The following is a 22,209-nucleotide window of genomic DNA, read 5'->3' on the forward strand; positions in this document are numbered from 1 at the left end:
CGCCACACACCTTCGGCCGCCAACATGGCAGTGGGCTCAGCTACCAGACCAAGAAATCGGGTCCAGACCTCCACAACGGCGAGACACGTCCAGCTAATCCTGCTGCTTATGTCCACTACACGAATGGTCTGCCACACTCCGCTTAATATCAAGGCTCCACCTGACGGCTCTGGGTCGTGGACGAGCCGGTGGGGTCATTTGGGATCCATTAAACTCACTGGGCCTTAACATGACTGTCGTCATGTCATTTCATTCTGGTACATTTGGAGCAGCTCACTGCAGGCCCTCGACAAGCACAGTTCCGGCATCGGGACTGATCACATCACCTCGGGAAGTGAAGAGATGAAAATGGCCTAAGTCTGTAATCTTATTATGAGGCAATCACACCCCCTGTGAGCATCTATTTAATCAAATTTGCCTACCTAGAATTGTACTCTGACTGAAGATTGGCATGTGGAGAATGTAAAAGATACATTTCATTACCGGGCCTTTACAAGGGCCTGAAGCCTGATACATCAGAATGGTATCTTTAATGCAGTGGCTACCAAAAGTATGTATACCCCCAAGCTACCATTTCATTTTCCAAATGGTGGACTGTACCACCTGAAAATATCTGATATGAAATATCTAAAATAAATCACTTTCAGAAATAGGCCTGTTGCACGCAGATGAATTATTGACATAAAGTAAATGCTGTAAGCAACATACATGCATACTTCATAGAGTAGACTCAAAATCTTCAACCATCATGCAAGAGGGAAAAACCCCCAAAAATGCACTGGACAAGGGCCCTCCAGGATTAAGGTTCGAGAGCCCTGCTTCAGACCACCACGAGATAATTTAGACTAGTTTAATGTTGGTTTATCAATCCAGATTCACCAAAAACAAACAGAACATATAATCTATAATCTAAAATATGATGTATTTTACCAGTGTAGACAGGGACAAATGGCAAAAGTGTTTGAAGCAACTTGTGACTGAGGCATAAAAATGGGATTTTTGAAAAGTATATTAACCACGTGTAATCCCAATCCTACATTAAGCAATGGTTTTATTTTTAAGAATTTAATATTGACCTGGTTTAATGTTACACATTCATGTGAATGCACACCACTCTTTGAAACAACATTTGATTTGATTTGGAAAATTAACTTTCTGCCATAATTATTACTTATTGTGTGTAGCCCAATTTTTGTTGTGAACATTGGATCTTTCTTGATATTATAATTCTTACAGCGGCACCAGATTGGTTAATGTTTGGTTTAATATTTTCACGACAGTGATGTAAAGCTGTTACACACTGTTATGAGTGCGGGGTTATATTATTCTGCACAGAAACGAACACTGCCATGCCACTCCTGCACATTAGACAAATGTCACTCCCGCCCACTGCATTTCGGTTGCCATGCCCACGATGGCATCCAAGTCTCCAAAGAACCCTGCCCCCTCCAGGTCCAAATGTCCCCCAACCGCGTGCGCCCCGGGGGTCTGAGGCAGTAAACAGAGCTGACGTCACTGTCCTGACGCTCCGTTGACAGGCAGGGATCTGCGTTAAATACCGCGGTGTGCGCAGACCGCCGCCATGCCAGGGTCACCTCTGCTGTGCCAGAGGGCCGAGGGCCACCGCGGCTTGTGAAAGAGTCTGAGCTTTTCTGAGCTTGGTTTTTAATTAGGTGCCCTCCAGTACGGCTGCCCTTGCTGTCGCACGAGCCAGATACACGAAAGACAAGAGGACAAAACGAATGCGCGCGAGTGGAAAAGTCTTCTAAATGTGTTACCCGACAGCCACGTTACACATCCTATATAATGTGTATTTCCAGATCGCGGTGCTTGGGAACAAACACAGACATGAGTGGCTGCGTACGTGCGTTAGGGTCCGTCTGTGAGTGTCGTCTGCGCTGCATTTTGGCCGTGCACCAAAGCCGAAGTGACAGCCTGGGCCCCGCGGGCCCCCGAGTGGCCGCAGAGGCGCCTGGTCAGAGCGAACACATGCGACGAGGAACGGCGGTCTGACCCACACTCGCCACGTCTCCGCACACACACAGCGGGTGCAACCGGCACGAAACGCTCCACCCCCACCCGGCCGCCAGCCCTGTATTCACCACTCTCTCAGGTGCAGGAGGGACGCGGGAATGCCACTGACCACAGGCAAGCAGGAAGGGCTCGGAATGGCTTCTCCGTGCGCCACTTTAGAAGCAAACCCTTTGGTCACCCAGGCGCTCATGAATAAATACCGCGCTGAGGCACACACAGCGTATGGCAGGAATGGGTTAGCAGTACAAAGAGAATCAAATATTCTATAGGTGTACAATCAGCAGAGCACCCGGCAGAAAGCCACCAGAGGATAAAATGAGGCAGGAAGGAGCTTTTAACTGATATATTTCGGTTATTACTCAACCAAACACAAGAGAAACACACAGTGAACAGAGAGAGACACGTATAAATGTATAAATATACACTACCTAGACAAAAAAAGTCAGCAGGACGGTGATTCCATGCAGCCACTTGTTAGTGGGACTAATTGGAATAAAAGGAAGTGATGGATGCATGAGGGTAAGAAGGGAAGAGAACAGAAGCTCATGAAGTCGTGCATGGTCCCTGCTGCACAAGCCAGTGTGGAGGCATCATCACGAGCTGCTTCGGATAGTCAGGTCCGGGTTCATTTTCTCCTCTGGATTTTTTTTTCTCTGTCCTGATGGCATATTTTAAGGAGACGATGCCAAAAAAAAAAGTGTTGCGTAAGATCAAAAGAGGACCGTGGTGAATGCAAATATGCACTTCTGGGATGTCACCCTCTCCAGACCATGCAGATGTTCTATGTGAACTACTACAGATGAAGTAGTGGTGAAACTGGCGATGAGTGAAAGTGAAGAGACTGTCATTGTGAAACACTGTGCACACAACAAAATGTGTCCTCTGCATTTAGCCCATCACCTTGGTGAGCAGGCAGCAGTGTTTGTGTGGGGACGGTACGTTGCTCAATGGCCCCTCAGTGGCACCTTGGCAGTTCGGGATTTGGCAGCCCGTGACCTTGCAATTACGGGTCCGCTTCCTTACCCGCTAGGCCACCACAGCCCCAAAAGAATGCAAGATGAGATCCTGCAGTCGGCACGATTGGGGGGTGGGGGTGCTCGGCAGGAAGGGCCCAGGCACTATTGATAATGTGATAGCTTGGGACAGGGGAGATGGAGTCTGGCACCGATATGTGTAATTAGCTCTGTCTCTGCCTCTCGGGCCCAGAGTGAAGCCCCCTGCGAAAGAACGGAGCAACGGAGGCTGGTAGAGTCGAGCGGCTGGAGGAGATCTGTGCCTGCGGGCACCGAAACCACAGAGAGAAAAAGGAAACCGCGGAGAATAACAAACGGGTGCAATTTCTAAAGGTCTCCAGCCCAGCTGTTGTTATTAAAGTGCCGCGTTGGAGTATGAATCAGGGGCTAATCAGGCAAAGGGAAGAACTGCAACCAAGGTGGCCAACCGAGCGGCTTCTCTCGGGAGACAAAACGGGCGTGGGGATGAGGCGGTGAATTTCAATGTGTTGTGCCAGCGTTGAGTGGCAGTCATGACATTTATCAGGAACAAACATCCAACCCCTCCCCCCATCTCCAAATTCATGGGTAAATAGTTTTGATGTATGCAGAGCAAGCCGCTATCCTCCAGGTCCGGGCTCAGGGTCTGCTGTACCCTTCTGCTGACCTCCCCGGAATCGCCGTCACCTCACCGCGCCCAGTGTTCCTACAGAGTAATCATATTAAAAGTCTTCATTCCATTTTCCACTTCAATCTGAATCAACAAGGGGTTGATTCCATGACATTTGCACACACACACACACACGAAAACCACGTCCAATCAGTCACCAGCTGACATTTTACTGAAGACCCCAAACAGCTACATGTTCTACAACGGGGGTGGGCAAACGCCAGCCCGTTGGTCTTTTTAATCCGGCCCGCTGAAGATGGCATAGGATTGCTGAAATGAAGTCATCATTATGAGGGCTCTCATTCGAACTGGTCCTGTAATGCCCGGCGATCCACCAGGTGTCACAGATGGAGCTGAAGAGTTTGTCCGAACCCGATGGCTTTTACACTGACTTCGTGGTAAATGAGCGGTCAGGTGATGTGTTTCGACTAGCGAGAAAGATGCAAAAATGAGGAGTTGAAACCGACTCGAGCCTCTGGCGATTATCTTTTGGTTGCCCTGGCAACGAAAGCAATGTCTGGGGTGTGGGACAACTGTAACCATGATGTTAATAAATGTATAAATGACGTATTCTTGACAGGGTAAAAACTTATTAATTATTTATACAAGCTGGTAGCCAAAGTCAACAGTACAACACGCCCGTTTTTAACTTACTGACATTTACTTACCTACACTAAACTGTGTTTAACCGCCAGGGACAGTCCCCCTGGAGACACTCAGGGTTAAGTGTCTTGCTCAGGGACACAATGGTAGTAAGTGGGATTTGAACCTCAGAATTCTGGTTCATAGGCGAGTGTGTTACCCACTAGGCTACTACCACCCCTATTTACATCCAATCCGCTCCTTTCCTTTTCTTTCTTAGTTTAGTGAGCCTTTCTCCAAAGTGAAAGCTGATAAGCCACACAGTGCGCACTAAAAGTGAATGTAAATATGAACTTTTTTATGTTTATGTCTGATATGTCTGCATCTGGTGTCGGCCCGGCCCATCTGACAAATTTTAAAAGTCAATGTGGCCCCTGAGTTTAAAAGTTTGCCCATCCTTGTTCTACAAGTTGTCCTTCTTCCCGTATTGCCTGATGTTTGTCCCCTCTTAAAACAATACAAAAGTACTGTACAGTCGAAGGCAGACGATGACCAAAAAATACAGAAAAACACAACAAACATAACTGTGATGCAGACAAGAAGGTTCCTAATAACTGACATGTGAAGAACCAGCTCTCGAGACCCAGTTCATGTACACAATGTCAAGTACAACTGATTTAAATTGATGTGTGAAACATTAAATAGACGACACTTACAAACCATTACAACCAACAGTGTGACATTTATAGGCAAATTGTGAGTTTAATGAGAGGTAATCCGGAGAAGATTGTGTGGGTGTGAGCTCGCTTCCTCACACTGACAAAAATGGTCCTTGATATCTGGGGCTGAGCTGGTACGCCTGGGTACATTTTCATACTTCATCAAACATACTCCTGCTCTCGAGTATGAGACCTGCACATACTGATAAATACCCATGGACTGTTCTGCTTTCACGGTGCACCTCGCTATATACGTGCTCTTGGAGTTTCGGTATACACTTTTATATTACTGATAATATTGCATTCCCTACTTTTAAGAGGAATGAAGTCCTCTGGTATTAGAGTTGGTTTTATGTTTTCTTCATGGCCCACTTCAACGCAGTAGACTGTAGTTCCCGAGAAGCTCTTGGGCAAACCACGCGATCTGTCTACGGCAAGGCCAGAGGGCAAAAAAAGCAATCAAAGCGAAGCGGGAGCAGTGTGTGCTCATGATATACAGGTTATGTGACCCAAACTGAGAGCTGATCCTGGGTGTTCATTTGGAGGATTCACTTCTCACTCATTCACTCACTTTGCATAAATGCTTAGTCCTTCTCACGGCCGTGGCTGCCGGAGCCCAGCATGGGACACCGGGTGCAAGGCTGGGCACCAACCCACCGCAGGGTGCACACCTACTGCCAGGGCAGAGCGGCCAGCCGTTCGAGGGAAAACTCCGTAACTCTGAAAGCTCATATTGTATTTTATGGCCAGCTAGTGAAGGGCGGGGCGGGGTCCACCTCTGATTGGCTGTGGTCCAGATATTCCTGTATGTCTGAAAGTGTGCATGTTGCAGTCAGACAGACAGACAGACAGACAAAATGTACAATTTTCTTGTAAAATTGTGCTTTGAAAACAGAAATTCAAATTAATCAAATTGTTAGTTAATCATTTACAAGTCAATATTGCCTACGTGCACAACGATTTAAAAAAAAAAAAAAAAATTTTGTTGCATCTGCAAACAGCATTCAGTAAACACCTGATCCGACAGTTCAAGGTCACCAACTGACCTACTGCGCATGTCCACGTCACTAAGCGCCTGCCACTCTGCGCTTCCTGGATGGTTCACATGTAGAGAACTGTCCCCCTCTAGCAATATCTACCCTATAATATCAACGTATAACCTCAATATCAGTAGGTGGCTACTGATACGTGTTTGTAAATGAACCTTCAGCACATCAAACAGCACTATACTGAGTACAATTATGAATTATGGAAACTTTCAACATCACCAACATGGCACCAGGAGGCAATTTGTTTTTATATGCCTTGTTCCCATGGGAACACAAACAAAGGTTTATCCTCAACCGAGCAGCAGAACCTGTGACACATCAGCAAATCAGCGCTTCTCAGGAAGCTGGAGCCCTAACCATGGACAAAGATGGCAGGGAGCGGGCCAAACTGAAGAAATCATTCCGAGTTGCGGAAAGCAGCGGGAAGCGGCATGCCAGACCGCAGCGCAACAGCGAATCCCGTAGCAGTGAGTTCCAGTTCTGCCCGTCTTTTTAACGGTGTTTCGGCGACCTGATGAATCATCACCGGCTTTGAGTCCCTGGTGAATCATCACTCTGACTGACCACGTCGGGAAAATTTCATCTTGGTGCCAGATTCACGATGCCTTTGTGACACCCTGGTGCCCTGAGCTAGTAGGGTTAGTGAGTCCTGAGAGACCAGATTCATTTCACCACACCTCCCCTGGGTTAAAATCGGTGCGTCAATCTCAGTTGTAAGAATGCGTAAGAATGCATCAGAGTAAATAAAAAATCTCGACTTGTAAAGTTTCACATTATGCAACGACCTGTGGGTTTCCAATGTATTTAAAGTGTCATTTCAGTCCCGGAACTTAACCACTGCACAATTCATAGGGCTGAGAGGAGGAGGGATGGGGGGGTTTGCTTGAGAAAGGGATGTGGTCTTTTCAGAAAGGAGTTGTTCCTTAACTCCACAATATGCTTTTTTAAAATTAAGTGCCGTTCAGAGCTGAACAGTTTAACCGAGGATTAGAACATTACAGTTACAGTTTTGACCTGGCATGCTCTCAAACAGACCTCAACATGTTCGACACGTCTGGGATGCTACTTTTATTGTGGGGCAGTGACATTGTCCCGCTGTCCATCACAGCCAGATAACAAAATGCACATTTCACGGCCATATAAACGGCATTCTTAGCCAACTGATATGACTAACGCCCGCTTACCACTTCTGGAAAAAAAAGTCCTCTGATTGAGGCTTGGTATTTATTCAGGATTATTCAGTTCACAGAAATGAAACAAGTCATGGCTGAAATTGAAAAAGTGTTTTGCCTTGTTTGATGCAATCCTCGGTGTAATAACTTGCCCCAAAATATAATTTTGGGTAAAATCATTAATCCAGCTGTTTGCTTTTGAATTTCTGTCAGCACTCTCTATAAATTTCTATCTAATAGGAAGTACATGAAGAAGCCAACAGACCTTTCAATGACCTACAAATAGCTAATAACAAGGTCATAATTTAACCCTTTAACAGGGGTCATAAATGTGTTCTGTGTGCGCCTCATCAACATTATTTATTTCAGTGGTGATGGCACAAATCAATATACAATGCACCTATGGGAACATACAACGTCTGCTGAGCACATTTTGCGCATATTTAATTTTTTTTTTTTTGGGGGGTCACTGAAAGGCACTGAACATCATTAAAAAAATTTCATCAGTACTACTTGAAATTAACACATGGAGAGTATGTCTGGATGGATCGATCATATGCCGGGCTTGTGGTACGTGAAAATCCTCACTTCACTGACAAAATATGTACATTACAAATAATAAAATGCCAGGCTACAGTATTCTGTTTCTTTTACAGTAATCTGACTGTCCACTTTAATTTTGCTAAGGAACCTTAACATGTTCATAACTTACACTGCTCAGAGTTAAGAATGGTTTCTGCTGATATTATGACTAGTTCAAGTATCCAATAATTCACATAATAGCCTATTGCTATTTATGTAGTAATAATAATAATAATAATAATAAAAAACAGGATTTCTGACATTTATGTGCATCTAAAACCATTCATTTTCAGACGTTATCTACATGAACATTAGATTAGTGGCTGTGGTTTTAATAGCCTCTCTCACAAGCAGATACGAGAGGAAAACACTTCTTTAGACTAAATGTGATAAGAGCAGATCAAAGCCGGTGGAGTGATTTCATTAATGTTCCTCTAAAGTTCACCATGCCTCTTGCTGTTAATAAAACCAAAAAAACAAAGGAGGGGAAGCAGGGACGAGCTGCCTCCTCGTCCTCGTGGCACACAGCGTGTCGTGGTGACAGCTCCATTGTTGCAGCCTAACAGATGCATCTATGACATCTATAAAAAAAACAACTTGGAAAAAGAAGAGGAAGAAAAAAAAAAAAAAAACGAGAGCGCCGGGTGCCTCCGGGGTCAGGCATGTCCACGTCCTACCTAAATGTCAGTCACCAGCTACACGACCAGCAGTAACTGTGGCTCCGAGGCGTCTGTAATGAGAGGACACCGTCGCCCACGGCCGTCCGACGGGCTGACGTAAACGGGCGCGGCAATAAATAAAGGCAAGTGTCAATTCTGCCTGGGGGTCAACATAACATCAAGGCCGAGTGGAGCGGGCCAGGAAAAGGTCAGGAGATCTGTAGCTTGGGGAGCCCACCACACGCAGAACGGGGGCGTCTGGGGGGGGGCGCGTTCTAAAATCCAGGTCGCAGCATTCAGTCCCGCGTTGCGATTTTAGGGGGGAATCAACAGGAGCCCCAAAGCTCCAACGTGCACATGCCATTTGTGGAATTCTGCAAGGTGCTTTGATGAAAGGAAATAAAAGTGTCTACAGAACTGTCTACAGAATCCCTCAAAAAGGGGATAAACGATCCCGAAAGCGTTTCCTCTGAGATATTCAATCTCAGTGAATCATTTTTGAGCTCAGCAGTCTGCTGAGCTCAATCTGGGATTTAGCTGACACTAAAGTGTGACATCTGGTCTCGCTGTGGTCATATTTGTCCCAAAATGGGCAGCGCGGCCTGGTGTCTTCATTTTTGAAAGGCAAAAGAGATGTTCAAAGCACCTTCAAATCGCTCAGACATAGTGCCGACATGTGCACTTCTTTCTCTCCGTCATCGTCTTTTGAGATGCAATCTGGTCGTGATTCATCTTCCTGTCTTTACATCCCTGCACTCCGGGCCACTTTTGTTTTTGAAGCTTTTCATCATTCGCACAATTTCCGTTACAATCTGTCAATTCGGTGTTGAGTTTTTAGGGTTTTTTTTTCAGTAGAACGCTATTTGTGCCGACAGTGTTCTTGATGCCAATCTTTTTTAAGTGTCAGTAACCATCAATTATGCAAATGCTCATGGGGCCGTGGCCTTGTATGTCAGTGTATGGTTCCACAACCAGAGCAATGAAACATGTAGTGGAGTTCTCACTAAAAAATGTTTTTTTTTTTTTTTTTTTTTTTAAATGGAGCCCCAAATTGGCCTGTGTTTTTGGTCTAAATTGCCATTTCAACCTAACCTTTATATACCCCGCTGAATCTGTACTATTATAGCATGCATGTTGCATGAACAGCTCACAAGCACTTTTCTTAGTGTATGATTGAGGTGTTAAGAAAACCTACATTAGGAGAGGGAATTACAGAGATGCCCAGAGCAGGATCACAGCCCTGTATGAATATGCACTATTAAGCACTATTTATTAGTCCAGCCTTTATGTTCTTCATATTGCATTTTGCCAGATATTCTCTTCAAATTCACTATTTATTTCTATTACATTGTTTCATTTTTGAATACTGAACATTGGTAATTATATCTAAACAGAGCCCTGATGCCCTGACGGTGAAGCCTATGCAGTCCTGGGTTCCCATCACTGCTCGTTTGGTGTGGGAGATTAGAACTCCCCCTTGACATGCATTGCCCAGACATACTCTCTGGTGTTGCGCTACATCATTTTCTGTTGCTTGTGTGTATGGTTTGGCCCTCGAGCCTTTTTCCTTTGCCGTTTATTAAAAGTCACCCCTTAGCACAAATGTCGAGCAATTGCGCCTGCTCCCTCACTTTACAACATTACAACATTCTAATTTAAAGTAACCAGTCATTTGGTTTGATCCTGCTTGAGAAGAAGTGCTGTCATCATAAATCTGAGCCAAATATCACTATATTCATTAAACCATGCAAACTTCATGACTACATAAATCACCATGAACACATGGCAACAGAGTATGTTCCCCAAACCTTGTGCTGAGCAACGGCTGATGGGTATCCTCACCTTGGTGAGATGTCGCATCCTTGCTGCATGAAAGCTCCAAGCGAGAACCACAGGCTGTTAAAAATCCCAAACTCATTGGTGTGCTCAGGCTGCTGCTGCTGCTGCTGCTGCTGCTGCTGGCTCTGGCCCTGGTTCTGATTCTGAGACTGGCTCGGCTCCGGCGACGACGGCTGGTTCTGCTGCTCGTTTCCGTCCTCCGCGTCGTCGCTGTGCCACTCGTACGGGCTGAAGCGGCTCACCAGGAACAGCACCACGCTCACACCGATGTACGCAAACACGATGCACATCCAAATCTCGTACGCCAATGGGTCCAGGAAGGAGAAGACGCCAGGTTTGGACTTGGTGGGCTTCTTGATCATGATGGAGATCCCCAGGCTCATAAAGGGTTTGGAAAAGTCAATGACTTCCTCCCTGACAAGGGTAATCGTCAGCGGAGCCACAGCGACGTCGGCTTTCTGCAAGATAGAAACGCATCAGTTGCAGTATAAAATAATGAAACCCCAATCGCGAGGCCTGATCACGGCAACGTCCTTCTCCTTATCGCAACCTCCAGCGGAGGGAAATTGCTTTCTTTCTCATCAAATGTAGAGCTTGCAGGAATGTTGCTCACGCATTACAATGATTACATGTACACAATAGGACCCAAAATAAAGCAATATCAGGCTTTTAGTCATCTGGAGAGGATCATTTCCACAGATGAAGACCCAATAAGTCACTTTTTCTTCTTCTTTATTTTATATGTGTGTAGCGAGTACTAGAACATCTTTTCCAAAAGCAAAGAAAACAATCTCTCTAAAGAACACCACATATAGTTCAACATACGGCTTTCTAGGCTGACTAATAACAGCACGCTCTCAAGCATTATCAAGATGGCATGCGGGGCCAGGGAGGAGACGCAAATCCCCACAGTCAGTTGCGAGAGGGTCAGAGAAAAAATAATTCTCTTATGCCTTTAACAATGTCATTTGAATGTCCCGAGGGTACAGTGGCCCGAGTAACCAAGCAAAACCAAGGCAGCGGCTCACTGGGATGTAATGGCCTTCCCCGCGCGATCCCAGTATGTTAATTGTCCTCATTTTTGTCCAGTTCCTCAACTGTTTGTGTCTCGGCTGCTGAGAAAATTGGCAGAAAATCAAGGTAGGTCCCCTCTACAGTAATGCGTCCTGACAGGGAGGGAAGCTACTGGACATATTAATAGGGGAACGTAAGTCTTCGTCAAGCGCGTAGCTGCAAGGCCTGGACACGCCGCATCCTGTGCAGGACTCAGTCGTAGCGGACCTTGCCAGCACATTGTTATTCTTTTCACAAAGCATTTGTGTCAGTTGCACATGAAGAAAACGTTCTCTAAGGGAAAAGTAATGCAAGTGCATATTGAGTTGGCTCAGGACAGATGCATTAAACTCACCACAGAGTCAGAAAAAAAGTCAAGTGTGTTTTCTTTTATTAAAAAAAAAATGGCTGCATTCTATTGATTTGAATCTTATTTTAAAGTGAAGTGATTGTCACATGTGATACACAGCAGCACAGCACACTTTGCACAAAGTAAAATTTGTCCTCTGCATTTAACCCATCACCCTGAGTGAGCAGTGGGCAGCCATGACAGGCGCCCGGGGAGCAGTGTGTGGGGACGGTGCTTTGCTCAGTGGCACCTCAGTGGCACCCCCCCAGATGGGGATTCGAACCGGCAACCTTCTGATTACGGACCCGCTTCCTTAACCGCTAGGCCACCACTGCCCCTTTCATGCCTGGTAGCAGAGTTAATCCCAATGTTAATGCAGAGACTATGGGCCATAGTTTCCCTGCATAAGACGTAGTGCAAGGGGACAAACAATTTGGTTTGGTACTGGGTGTGGTCCCAAGACGCAATTAGCAAGTGGTCACTTCTGTCTGTTTATTTCTGTAGATCCTGAAGACAGAATGGACTTGGCATTAGCAAACATCCCCCATGTCCTATATAGCGCAGGGACAAGTACACGGTGACTAGTGACCACGGAATGTCAATTAATTCCGCTGACTTCTAGTAGCAACAAATGACTTCATGGTGGCATCCACCGGGAACGTCGGGTGCGTTGCCCGGTAAATGTGTCCCTAATGTGCAACAGGTACCTTATTAAGATTGACCACGGTCTTAAGTGGTGCGTGAACAATAAACCTCTTTCTATGTGCCTCTTTCACGCCACTGTTACTCACACCATAGACCAGCTCTCCAACCATCCCATTCCACATCTTGGTCTCAGAATCCCTGGCGCCGTACTTCCCGTCTCCGACGATCTCCAGCCGGTACGAGTAGCCCACGTGCTTGGCGATCTCGGCAGCCAGTTCCACGCAGTACCCCTCGTACTTATCATTCCCCACCAGCTTCTCATGGTTCTTCTTCAGCATCACGTACGGAGACTCCTGTGCGTTGGGAGAAGCATACTTTTTTTTTCTTAAGACTTTCCACATGATATACATCACAATTCATTCCGTGTTACAAATTACCATGCACATCTAATTAAAGCAATATTCATGAGGGCTTAAATAATGGTGGGATAATGCTCCAGAATGATTTATAATTTATTATTAACTGATTTAGTGGTGATTAATTATCATGGAAAGACCCACAATTTGTTCTAAATGCTGCAGAAGAAACGCATCAATTTTGCATGCAAAATGCAACTTAAATGTAAACAAATGTTTTGCTACCCAGTTTGCATAAATCCTCTGATGACAAGAGAAAGCAATATCTGCAGAGATGAAAAAGTTTTTTTTTTTGGGGGGGATGAACGAACAAGAACAATGCGCTATAAACACGGATGGATCATCTGTGGATGCTCGCCGTGAGGCTTTCTGACTGAATTATTCACCGCAGGAGATGGCAAAGCCCTGTGGCAGCCATTGCAAAAGAGTCTCTATGTCTGTCTGCTGCATGTGATTCAGATTGCAGTAGAGAGCGCGCCCCCACACGCACAGACCCACGATTTATGTGCCAACCCCTCAGGGTCCAGGCAACACTGTCTTTAAGGGTGAGCAAAAGGCACACAGCGCTTCATGACACAATGGTGGTTAGGGCCTGGATGTTCCGATCATTACACTGATGCGACAAGACTAGAAGCTTCACATTACTGGGCTTTTTTTCCAGAGTGAAGTCGCGTAGATATTCATGATGCATCTGCCATCTTCTCCGTTCACTTGAGTGTATTATTATCAGATGAACGGTTGCGTTGTGGGAACAGCCGAAGGTAAACCAGATGCTCCCACCGTTGCGGCCAGGACCTCGGGCGATTCCGCCACCTGTTCACATGGACGTCAAACCCCGACCGAACAGCCGCTTGTGTCCAGAAGGGTCTACTTGTCAGAGGCGCTGCTCTGGCAGCACCACTGACAAGACAGCAACCCAGGAGCACCCCATCAGCCATCATCGGTCCCAGCCGAGACCCTCCCGCCGGCTGCGGCCTGGCAGAAGTAGAATGGGGGAGATCCGCGGCGCGTCCGAGGAGAGGGAAGTGAGGAATCCTGATTTAAAGTCTCTTCAAAGGCAGATCGATAACACAGATCCCCGGTGCCGGAGTAACGCTGTCAGACAAGAGCATGGTTTCATTTGCAGCAGTGTTCTCCGGCAAGGATGCTCTGCCAAAAACAGGGGGTCTCAAAACGACTAGCGGGAACCCCACCTATGGGACACACGTCTGTTGTGTTAATTAAAGATAAACCTCCCCGTTTCCCCCCACCATCCGCAGTCTTTCTTAATGAAATTTTAATCACCGCGGAGCATCTCTCACGCACAAGACTTACGAGAATAGTGGTTACGATGTAGGTCCGGTTCTGCAGGCCGAAGGTTTCGTTGAGGGTGTGGGAGTATGTGGCCGTGCTGACATATTTCTCGTTTTCGTTCCAGTAGCCCACCTGCAGTCACAAGGGGAGAGAAAATGGAGGCGGCCCTATTTATAGTTCAATAAATATTCATTTTTGACACTTAAGAAGGGGAGCAATCACTTGAAATGCAGACTTGGTCCTTCCCTCCTATCAGGCTTTTCATGTCGGACCTCTGACAACAACAATTTCCTCGGAAACAATACACTGCCTAAAAATACACTGCGGCAAACATGGCAGGGAAATCTCACAAAGCGCCCTTACAGTAACTGGGTTAACACGTGAGCATGAACGCGTGGTTGTAAATATGTTTTCAGAAAGGCCATAATCTGCTGACGAGCCTCGGATTCCTCCATGGAGGTTTTTAAGCATGAAATCGGGCTGTTGCAGACTTCAGGGAGCTCCGTTCCTGACTTTGCAGAAAAACCGTCAGCAGCAGCAGGCACCAATCTCACCTTCTTTGGCCCGCTCGGCCCCAGCTCCATCACGCTGACTGTGAAGTTGGTCCGATGGCCTTTCTCGTTGAACTGGATGTGTCCCGTCAAGCCCTCGAATCGCACCTTGGGGAGAGAGAGATGCACTTTAGCGGATGCTCTGGGAAACCAAGGCAACCTAACACCTAGTCATCTGCATGAATGATTCACGAAGGCATCAGATTCCAAAACAGCCAAACGCCGCGCAGAGTCAAATACACCAATCTTCTGTTGGCTGATGTCTGATGTTATCACAAATCATGCGCGTGTGCAGAAAATCATCTCGCCATTTATGTGGGAGATCCTATCGGGCAGACCAGAACACGGTGTCCGAAGGCACCCTGAAGCTACCGCCTTTAATAGCTACGGCAGGGTGGGCTCAGCCTACCTGCTGCAGGGCCCTCTGGATGTCGATGCCCTGGCCCCACGGAGCCGGGGGATTGGCCAGGCACTCGCCCGCATTGCCTCTACGAGAGATGTCGATGCGCTGTTTCCGCAGGTTCTGGAAGGCGGTGGCCATCACGCTCACTCCGTCGTAGGTCAAAGCTCCAGTGTACTAAAAAACAATTCCGTATGACCAATGTCAAGGCTCATAAATACGTTCTGTTTATATAGAGAGCATCCAGAAAGTATTCAAATTGCATCACTTTTTCCACATTTTTCCACATTCCATGTTATGTTGCCTTATTAATATTGTTATATTGCCTTATTCAAAATTGGATTAAATATTTAGAAAACACAACACCCCCTAATGACATGAAAACATTTACTTCAGGTTTTTGCAAATGAAAACTAAAAATAAAAACTGAGAAAGTATATATAAGTATTCATAGCCTTTGCCAAGAAGCTCAAAATTGAGCTCAGGTGCCTCCTGTTTCCCCTGATCATCCTTGAGATGTTTCTGCATCTTAATTGGGGTTCATCTGTGGACCTGATTTGGAAAGGCACCCTCCTGTCTATATAAGGTCCCACAGTTCACAGTTCATGTCAGAGCACAAACCAGGCATGAAGTCAAAGGAAATGTCTGTAGACCTCCGAGACAAGGTTGTCATGAGGCACAAATCTCTTTACAGTAAGATTCCTGCTGCTTTGAAGGTCCCAATGAGCACAGTGGCCTCCAGCATCCGTAAATGGATGAAGCTGAAAACCTCCAGGACACTTCATGGAGCTGGCCAGCCACCAAAACTGAGCGATCTAGGGAGCAGGGTCTCAGTCAGTTAGGTCACTCTGTCAGAGCTCCAGAGGTCTTCTGTGGATAGAGGAGAACCTTCTAGAAGGTAACCATCTCTGAAGCAATCCACCAATCAGGCCTGCATGGTAGAGTGGCCAGACGAAAGCCACTTCGTAGTAAAAGGCACATGGCAGCTCATCTGAAGGTTGTCCTGAAGGACTCTCAGACCACGAGAAACAAAATGATTGTTTCTCATGAAAACATGTGATTTCTCAGTTTTTCTGTTTGTAATAAATTTGCTAAAAGTAAACTTTTTTTTTACGTTGTCATTATGGGGTGTTGTGTGTAGAATTCTGAGGAAAATATGAATTTAATCAATTTTGGAATAATTTTGTAACATAACAAAATGTGGAAAAAAAATAATGTGCTGTGAACACTTTCTGGATGCACTGCAAGTCCTAAATATATGAGACAAAGTAATTACATACAGTAATTATCCTGTTATATATGCTATAAAGGATCACATGCATAACCAAAAGCACAATTATTGATCATTGAGCTAGTGGAAGTCATTTGACTAATGAAGGTAATGATTGTTTTGTCTTTATAGTCCTTTTCTGCACATTATGCTGCAAATCTTTGGTTCTTTATTGCTTTTCTTTACCTTCAGCCTCCTCTTGGGAATCTTCAAGTCTTTACTGTCAAAGTCCAGCCACTCCTGTATAGTCCTGCTGACAGTGGGGTCTGAGTAGTTCATCAGCTGGAAGCCGGTCACATTGGCACCCACCTTCCGGAACTCGGTGAGGTTTAGGTCCAGAAAGCCCTGGTTGATACAGGTTAAAGGCAGACAAATGTTAAAGGCAGTGGGCGCCTTTCAAGGTTGATGGGTTAAATGCAGAGATCACAAGATGGTTCAGACAGGTCCACCAGACCAAATACAGAACAGACCAGCACACTCCATGTTTCTGTGTTTGTTGCTCTCATCTCGTAGGACTTAAGAGGTTTATTCTGCTCGAATGATTGATGAGAGAGGAGCTATCAGTGCGTATTGTCTCTCAGAGTTCCAGGTCCACTTTGTCAGCTTCAGACCAAGAAAATCTTCCATAAAACAACAAGCAGTTTTTTTTTCCTCAGGAGAATTTAGGCCATGCATGAAATCTCCAGGCTTTTTTCCTCATCTCTATTTTGACATTTAATACTGACTTGCTAGGGCTATTGCAATCAATTGCAATCAATTGTAATTTTGAAAAAAACCAATAGTGCAAAATCAATTACGTCCTGGTCTAATATGACTCAGCAGGAGGTTGCGTTGGGCCAGGTTTTTTGGTTTAAAATAAGCCAATCAGATGTCAGCGCAGACAGACTTTTATTTAACTTCTCAGGAACCAAAGAACTTGGAAAACTGTTACTGGGTCTGTGGGGCATCATGGAAAGATCTCTGGTGTCTGGCAATATCACATTAAATTGTTAGAAAAATCTATCAAAAAATCTATCATGTAATATTGGAAAGTATATCGTGTTAATGTTTTTTTTGCCATATCGCCCAGCTCTTGCAGGAAGCTTTATAGTAAACAGAGTGTGGAGCAACCAGTCATTTCAATTTTTTTTTTATTACATTTAAAATGCTTAATTCTTGTGTTTAGAAGTTGCAAAGTTTTGTTTTACGGGGAACTGCAGAACCTTTTTTTTTTTCTTTTTGTCACAAAACTTTAATGGATCTCACTTTGGCTACTTGCAATTCTGCCCGAGAACACTGTGATAATGGCCTCAAGGTTTTCAATGTTATAAAGCCTTTCAGGCAGACCAAAGCACATTCCCATACCATAATAATAGATGCTTTGATTTTTTTTTTTTAATGAAATCACTCACATAAAATAGCATTAAAAATCCTGGGAAGATAGAAAATACATGATCATAAAATGTATAATCTCTCTAAATGCTCATTAATTCTGTCACAGGCATGTGCTAACTAGAGCAATTAAATCAAGGGCTCGATTGAGACACAGTCCCTCCCATCGCCATTAAGTACAAGTAAGGAAAAGAAGCGTAACTGAATTGGATCCAGACTCCCGCTTGCCTGGCTGCGCTTGCTTCTGAAGAACACATCCAGTCTTTGGTCAGAACTCGCATTATACTGTGCTACACTGCAGCCTTAGTGATGCTGGGATTGAGATGTACCAATTTAAGCGTGTGCTGTGATTTAGGGGTAGTGCCTAGTCACTGTTTTCGAGTTGATTCCTGAACCTCCAAGGTGCCACTGATGTCCACTGGATCAAGGAACCATCCCCACACACTGCTCCCTGGCACCTTTCAAGGCTGCCCACTGCTCAGTAAGGGTGATGAGTTTGCAGAAGACACATTTTGTTGTGTCACCGTGTACTGAGCTTGCTGTGTGTCGCAACGTCGAAAGCAATCACTTTTACAGGTTGTTGCATGAGAATTGAAAATAAAGACATGATCAAATTTGTCTCATAATGAAGCGAAACCAGAAATAGTATAAGATCACTTACAAAGTGAAGACCATCGCCAAGTCGACTCTTCTTTGATGTGTAAATTTATAACAGGAACACTTTATATGTGAAAGATTGAAAAGAGTGCTCCAAGGTGACTGAGCGTAATTCAACATCGGCGGTGGTGCTGATTAACTTACCGAAAAATCTATATTACAGAACATTTTATCTTGATTTTGATTATCAAACAATTTGTTATATTTTTGATTTTATTTTTTATTACACAAGCTGACAAGGTTTGTACTATAAATATGCTCAATTATTAGTGATGGAATATTTTTTTCTAACAAAGGAGTGCCTAACAAAAATGTCAAATTGATGTTACAGAATTAAGCTAGAAAAAAACATAAAAAGCAAATTAAGTTAGACCATATGAATGACGCGTCAGTCCTTTTGTTTAATTAATTTCACAGCCATAATTTGCTATTTTTATCACTTTTAATATTTACATGAGCTGGCTAACAACAAAAGAATACTGAAATAGAGAAAAGTTGTAAAAAAAAAAAAAAAAGTCCTGTTTGCTGCCATTGTGTGCAGCAGAGGAATCGAATAGAAAGAGGTGATTCTGAGGTGATCGGAAAAGAGGTCCCAATGCAGCGCTATGTTCACCAGTGAAGCTTTCAAAGGAACGAACTGACACATGCCTCTGTTCAGTGTACACTGAAACTCAAGACCCTCAAGGTATTTGAGAGTGAAAAGTGCAGGCCATAGTTCCATTGGTCCATTGACAGGATATTGAGACAGTGTACAGCGTTAAAAGCCCCAAAACACTGGAATGCTCTAAGCCAGGGGTGTCAAACATGTGGCCCAAGGGCCACATCCCACAAGGTCACTTTATATAGATCTATTATTATGGCCCGACTATAGCGCGGATAACACAAACTACAGATACCATCATGCAGTGCTTCAGCGCAGGCCGCAAGTTTTAACACATGTGCTCTAAACCCTCAAAAATGCACAGTTCAGCACTGTATTGACTGATGCATGCCTGATTGCGCTATCATGGTGGCAATTTGCCACCATATTAAAATTTTTCTTGTTCACCTGTTATGCCACGGAAGACCAAAAAAAAATTTTGGTGGAAATATGTATGTAATAATATGAATGTACTGATATGTACATTTACATATCCAGAGCGTCTTACAACGTGCTTCCATGTTACATCAATGAAGTGATCAATTCTGGTTCACTAGGACCCCCAAGTATGAATACAATCTTATTATTCACTCTGTTGTAGTTTCTATACATAAGTCAGAAGATAAGAAGGTTACAAGTTAATCTAAATATTCTCTAAAGAGGAAGGTCTTGAGAGTCTAGATGAATGTCTTCCTTTTACCTTCAGAGATGGAGGGACCAGACGAGCAGTACTGGAGGCTCGGAGTATACGAGGTGCAGTGCGAGGTGTAATAAGGGCTGTGAGGTAGGATGGTGCTACTCCATGTTTGGCTTTGTAGGCCAGCATCAGTATTTTGAACCTGATGCGTGCAGCTACTGGGAGCCAGTGGAGGGAATGTAGCAGAGGGGCGGTGTGGGAGAATTTGGGAAGGTTGAAGATCAGTCGCGCTGCTGCATTTTGTATTAGTTGTACATTTGTACATTATGTACATTATATACATTTAATTCCTGCTATATGCTTTTTTTATTTCCATTTGCATTTGTATTGTGTTATTCCACCTCAGGGGATTGTGGAGTTTGCACAGTTTGGATCCTGTTGAATGTGTGTGCATTAATACCAGGACTGGGTGTGTTAATCTGAGTTGCAGGGGTTCGGTTTAGTCCAATTACAGATTGTAATTGTAAATTACATTTTAAATGGTGTTTTTCATCTTTCATGCTAGAATTCAAGTCAAATCTGTAATAAATATAGAACAAATATCAATCAATACAAATTTTGTCATTTGTTTCATGCAAAATTATGGAATTCTACCAGTTAAAAAATTGTATGTGTCTGTAAAATGTGGTAAAATGTATGATTCGCTGATTCCCATTGCAGAGTATGGACCTCAGGGGTCTCCAGGAAAAAAAATGGTTACACTCTCACGGTCTTTATTATCGTCATTATTTATGGGTTGACGTTCTCCCCCCACCCATTATTACTGAACCCAATTATGCACCAGAAGTTAGTTTTTTTCGCCTCTCGGGGAATCCAATTACAGACCTAACAATTGTTATATGAAATCAGAGATTGGGGCAGAGGAATTATTTAAGCCAGTGCCCACTCTGCAGTTTCAAACTTATTATTATTATTATTATTTTGCACTTTCCCCAGAATAGATTTCGGAATCGCTTCACGTACATTATGCATACATCCGTTCAAATATTAACACACACCACACATCAGTTCTACTGAATTTGGAATTCTGGTTCGCCAACTTTTTTTTTTTTTTTTTTTTGGAGGGGGGGGGGACGGGGGGTAATATGAGCCGCCGCTCCTCACATGACTCGGCCATAAATATTGTGTATCAGGGGAACGCCGACAGATATCATGTCACACGCATGAATACAAAGCCTGACAAAAACACACACATGCACGCATGCAAGTACACCCTCGCACACTCCCACACACGAAGAGAGAGGGCCGAGCGATGCCTCAGTGCCGCCAGAGTGATAATTCCCTTGCTCAGTGGGTAATCAGCAATCTGTGCGCATTGTGTTCTGCATTTAAAAGCCGGGAGGCTGCCGTCAAACACGGCGAGGACAAATGGGCATCAGAACATGGAACAATGACGCTATTGATTTTGCTTAACTTTAGGCTTCCATCAAAGATCGTCTGCTTCTGCAGGATTGACAAGTGAGATGGGTTTTTTTTTGTTTGTTTCGCCTGAAGCTAAAAGCTGTAGCAGCCCACTTAAACAATGGAGTGGCGAGGTGGCGGAGGTGGTGTTTTCACTTACCAGATTAGCCAGAATAAAGTGGTAGCTTTTGAGGTTTTTTCTTTCAGCTGCAAGCTAGAAAAGAAAAAGTACGAAAGAGTTTTTAAAACAAAACCAAACCAATAACCCCCCCCCCACCCACACACACACACACACACACACACACACACATACTTCTCACATCTTGTCAGTTAATTGCATGGATCTTTTATCACAAATGTTGATTATAGCATGAGCCTGATCTCAGATCTCCAAATAGAAAGTAATTGGTCCCATCTTTCTGGAGTTAATTGCACACCTTCCATCTCTCCCAGTGTGAGGAGTGCCTGAAAGCGGGCAGCTGGAACAACATTCGGGGGGGAGGAGGACGACGATGTGGCATCTGTCACTGTGGGAAGCCCAATTACGGACTTAATGACTACACGTGCACTCCAGCCATTAGAATGGCACATACACCTGTGTGCGGGGCTCTGCCATACGCCGGCCAGCTCTACGCCGGGTTTTCTCACACCGTTAATGGGGAATCTGCGCCGGGTTAATTGCACCCCATATCGATTGCCCAATATCCAATCTGTCTGTTGGAGGGACCACTAATGGAATGAACTGACCAAACATGACAAAGTCTCTTAACAGTGACAATCAGAACATTCAGTCCCTTCTGTCCCTGCCTAATTTCACAGCAACTTTTCTAAAAAAAATTCTGTGTAAATCATTCAATTATAATAAGATTGAACGGCACTGTTATGAGTGTTTTATATTCATGTGCGCATTTTTACATCATTTTTGTTATGTAGAGTATAAACCTACGGCAGAAATCAGCCATGAACTCAATAATGAAAAAAAAAAAAAAAAAAAAAAAGCCAAAAATTGCCTTGAGATCAAAAGAACAGGTGCTCTGTGCGTCGGGTTCAAGTTCAATTACTTCCTGCCTCTGCTGCCAGAGTCAACAAAGGAAAAAGCGTACAGCCCAGCTGGCGGCGGAACTCTTGTGGCTGCTTGATAAGAATTCCAAGACGCGCGATTGAGATT

General features: G+C 44.5%; 1 protein-coding gene across 5 annotated transcripts in view; it reads right to left on the minus strand.

Moving 5' to 3' along the window:
• Positions 1-22,209, minus strand: part of gria1b (glutamate receptor, ionotropic, AMPA 1b) — a 51,622-nt gene that overhangs the window by 11,688 nt on the left and 17,725 nt on the right. For all 5 annotated transcript variants that reach the window (XR_003750055.1, XM_028982368.1, XM_028982366.1 and 2 more), the window contains exons 5-11: positions 21,202-21,255; positions 16,462-16,620; positions 15,015-15,182; positions 14,609-14,713; positions 14,076-14,186; positions 12,492-12,698; positions 10,302-10,756 (exon numbers count right to left, since the gene is read on the minus strand). Coding sequence is in view for 4 of the 5 variants with exons in the window: in XM_028982368.1 (XP_028838201.1) it covers positions 10,302-10,756; positions 12,492-12,698; positions 14,076-14,186; positions 14,609-14,713; positions 15,015-15,182; positions 16,462-16,620; positions 21,202-21,255 (1,259 nt within the window). In the remaining variant the exon portion in view is untranslated. The remainder of the gene's footprint in view (positions 1-10,301; positions 10,757-12,491; positions 12,699-14,075; positions 14,187-14,608; positions 14,714-15,014; positions 15,183-16,461; positions 16,621-21,201; positions 21,256-22,209) is intronic.

Source organism: Denticeps clupeoides, chromosome 6 (genome assembly GCF_900700375.1).
Source record: "Denticeps clupeoides chromosome 6, fDenClu1.1, whole genome shotgun sequence".
Taxonomy (NCBI): Eukaryota; Metazoa; Chordata; class Actinopteri; order Clupeiformes; family Denticipitidae; genus Denticeps; species Denticeps clupeoides.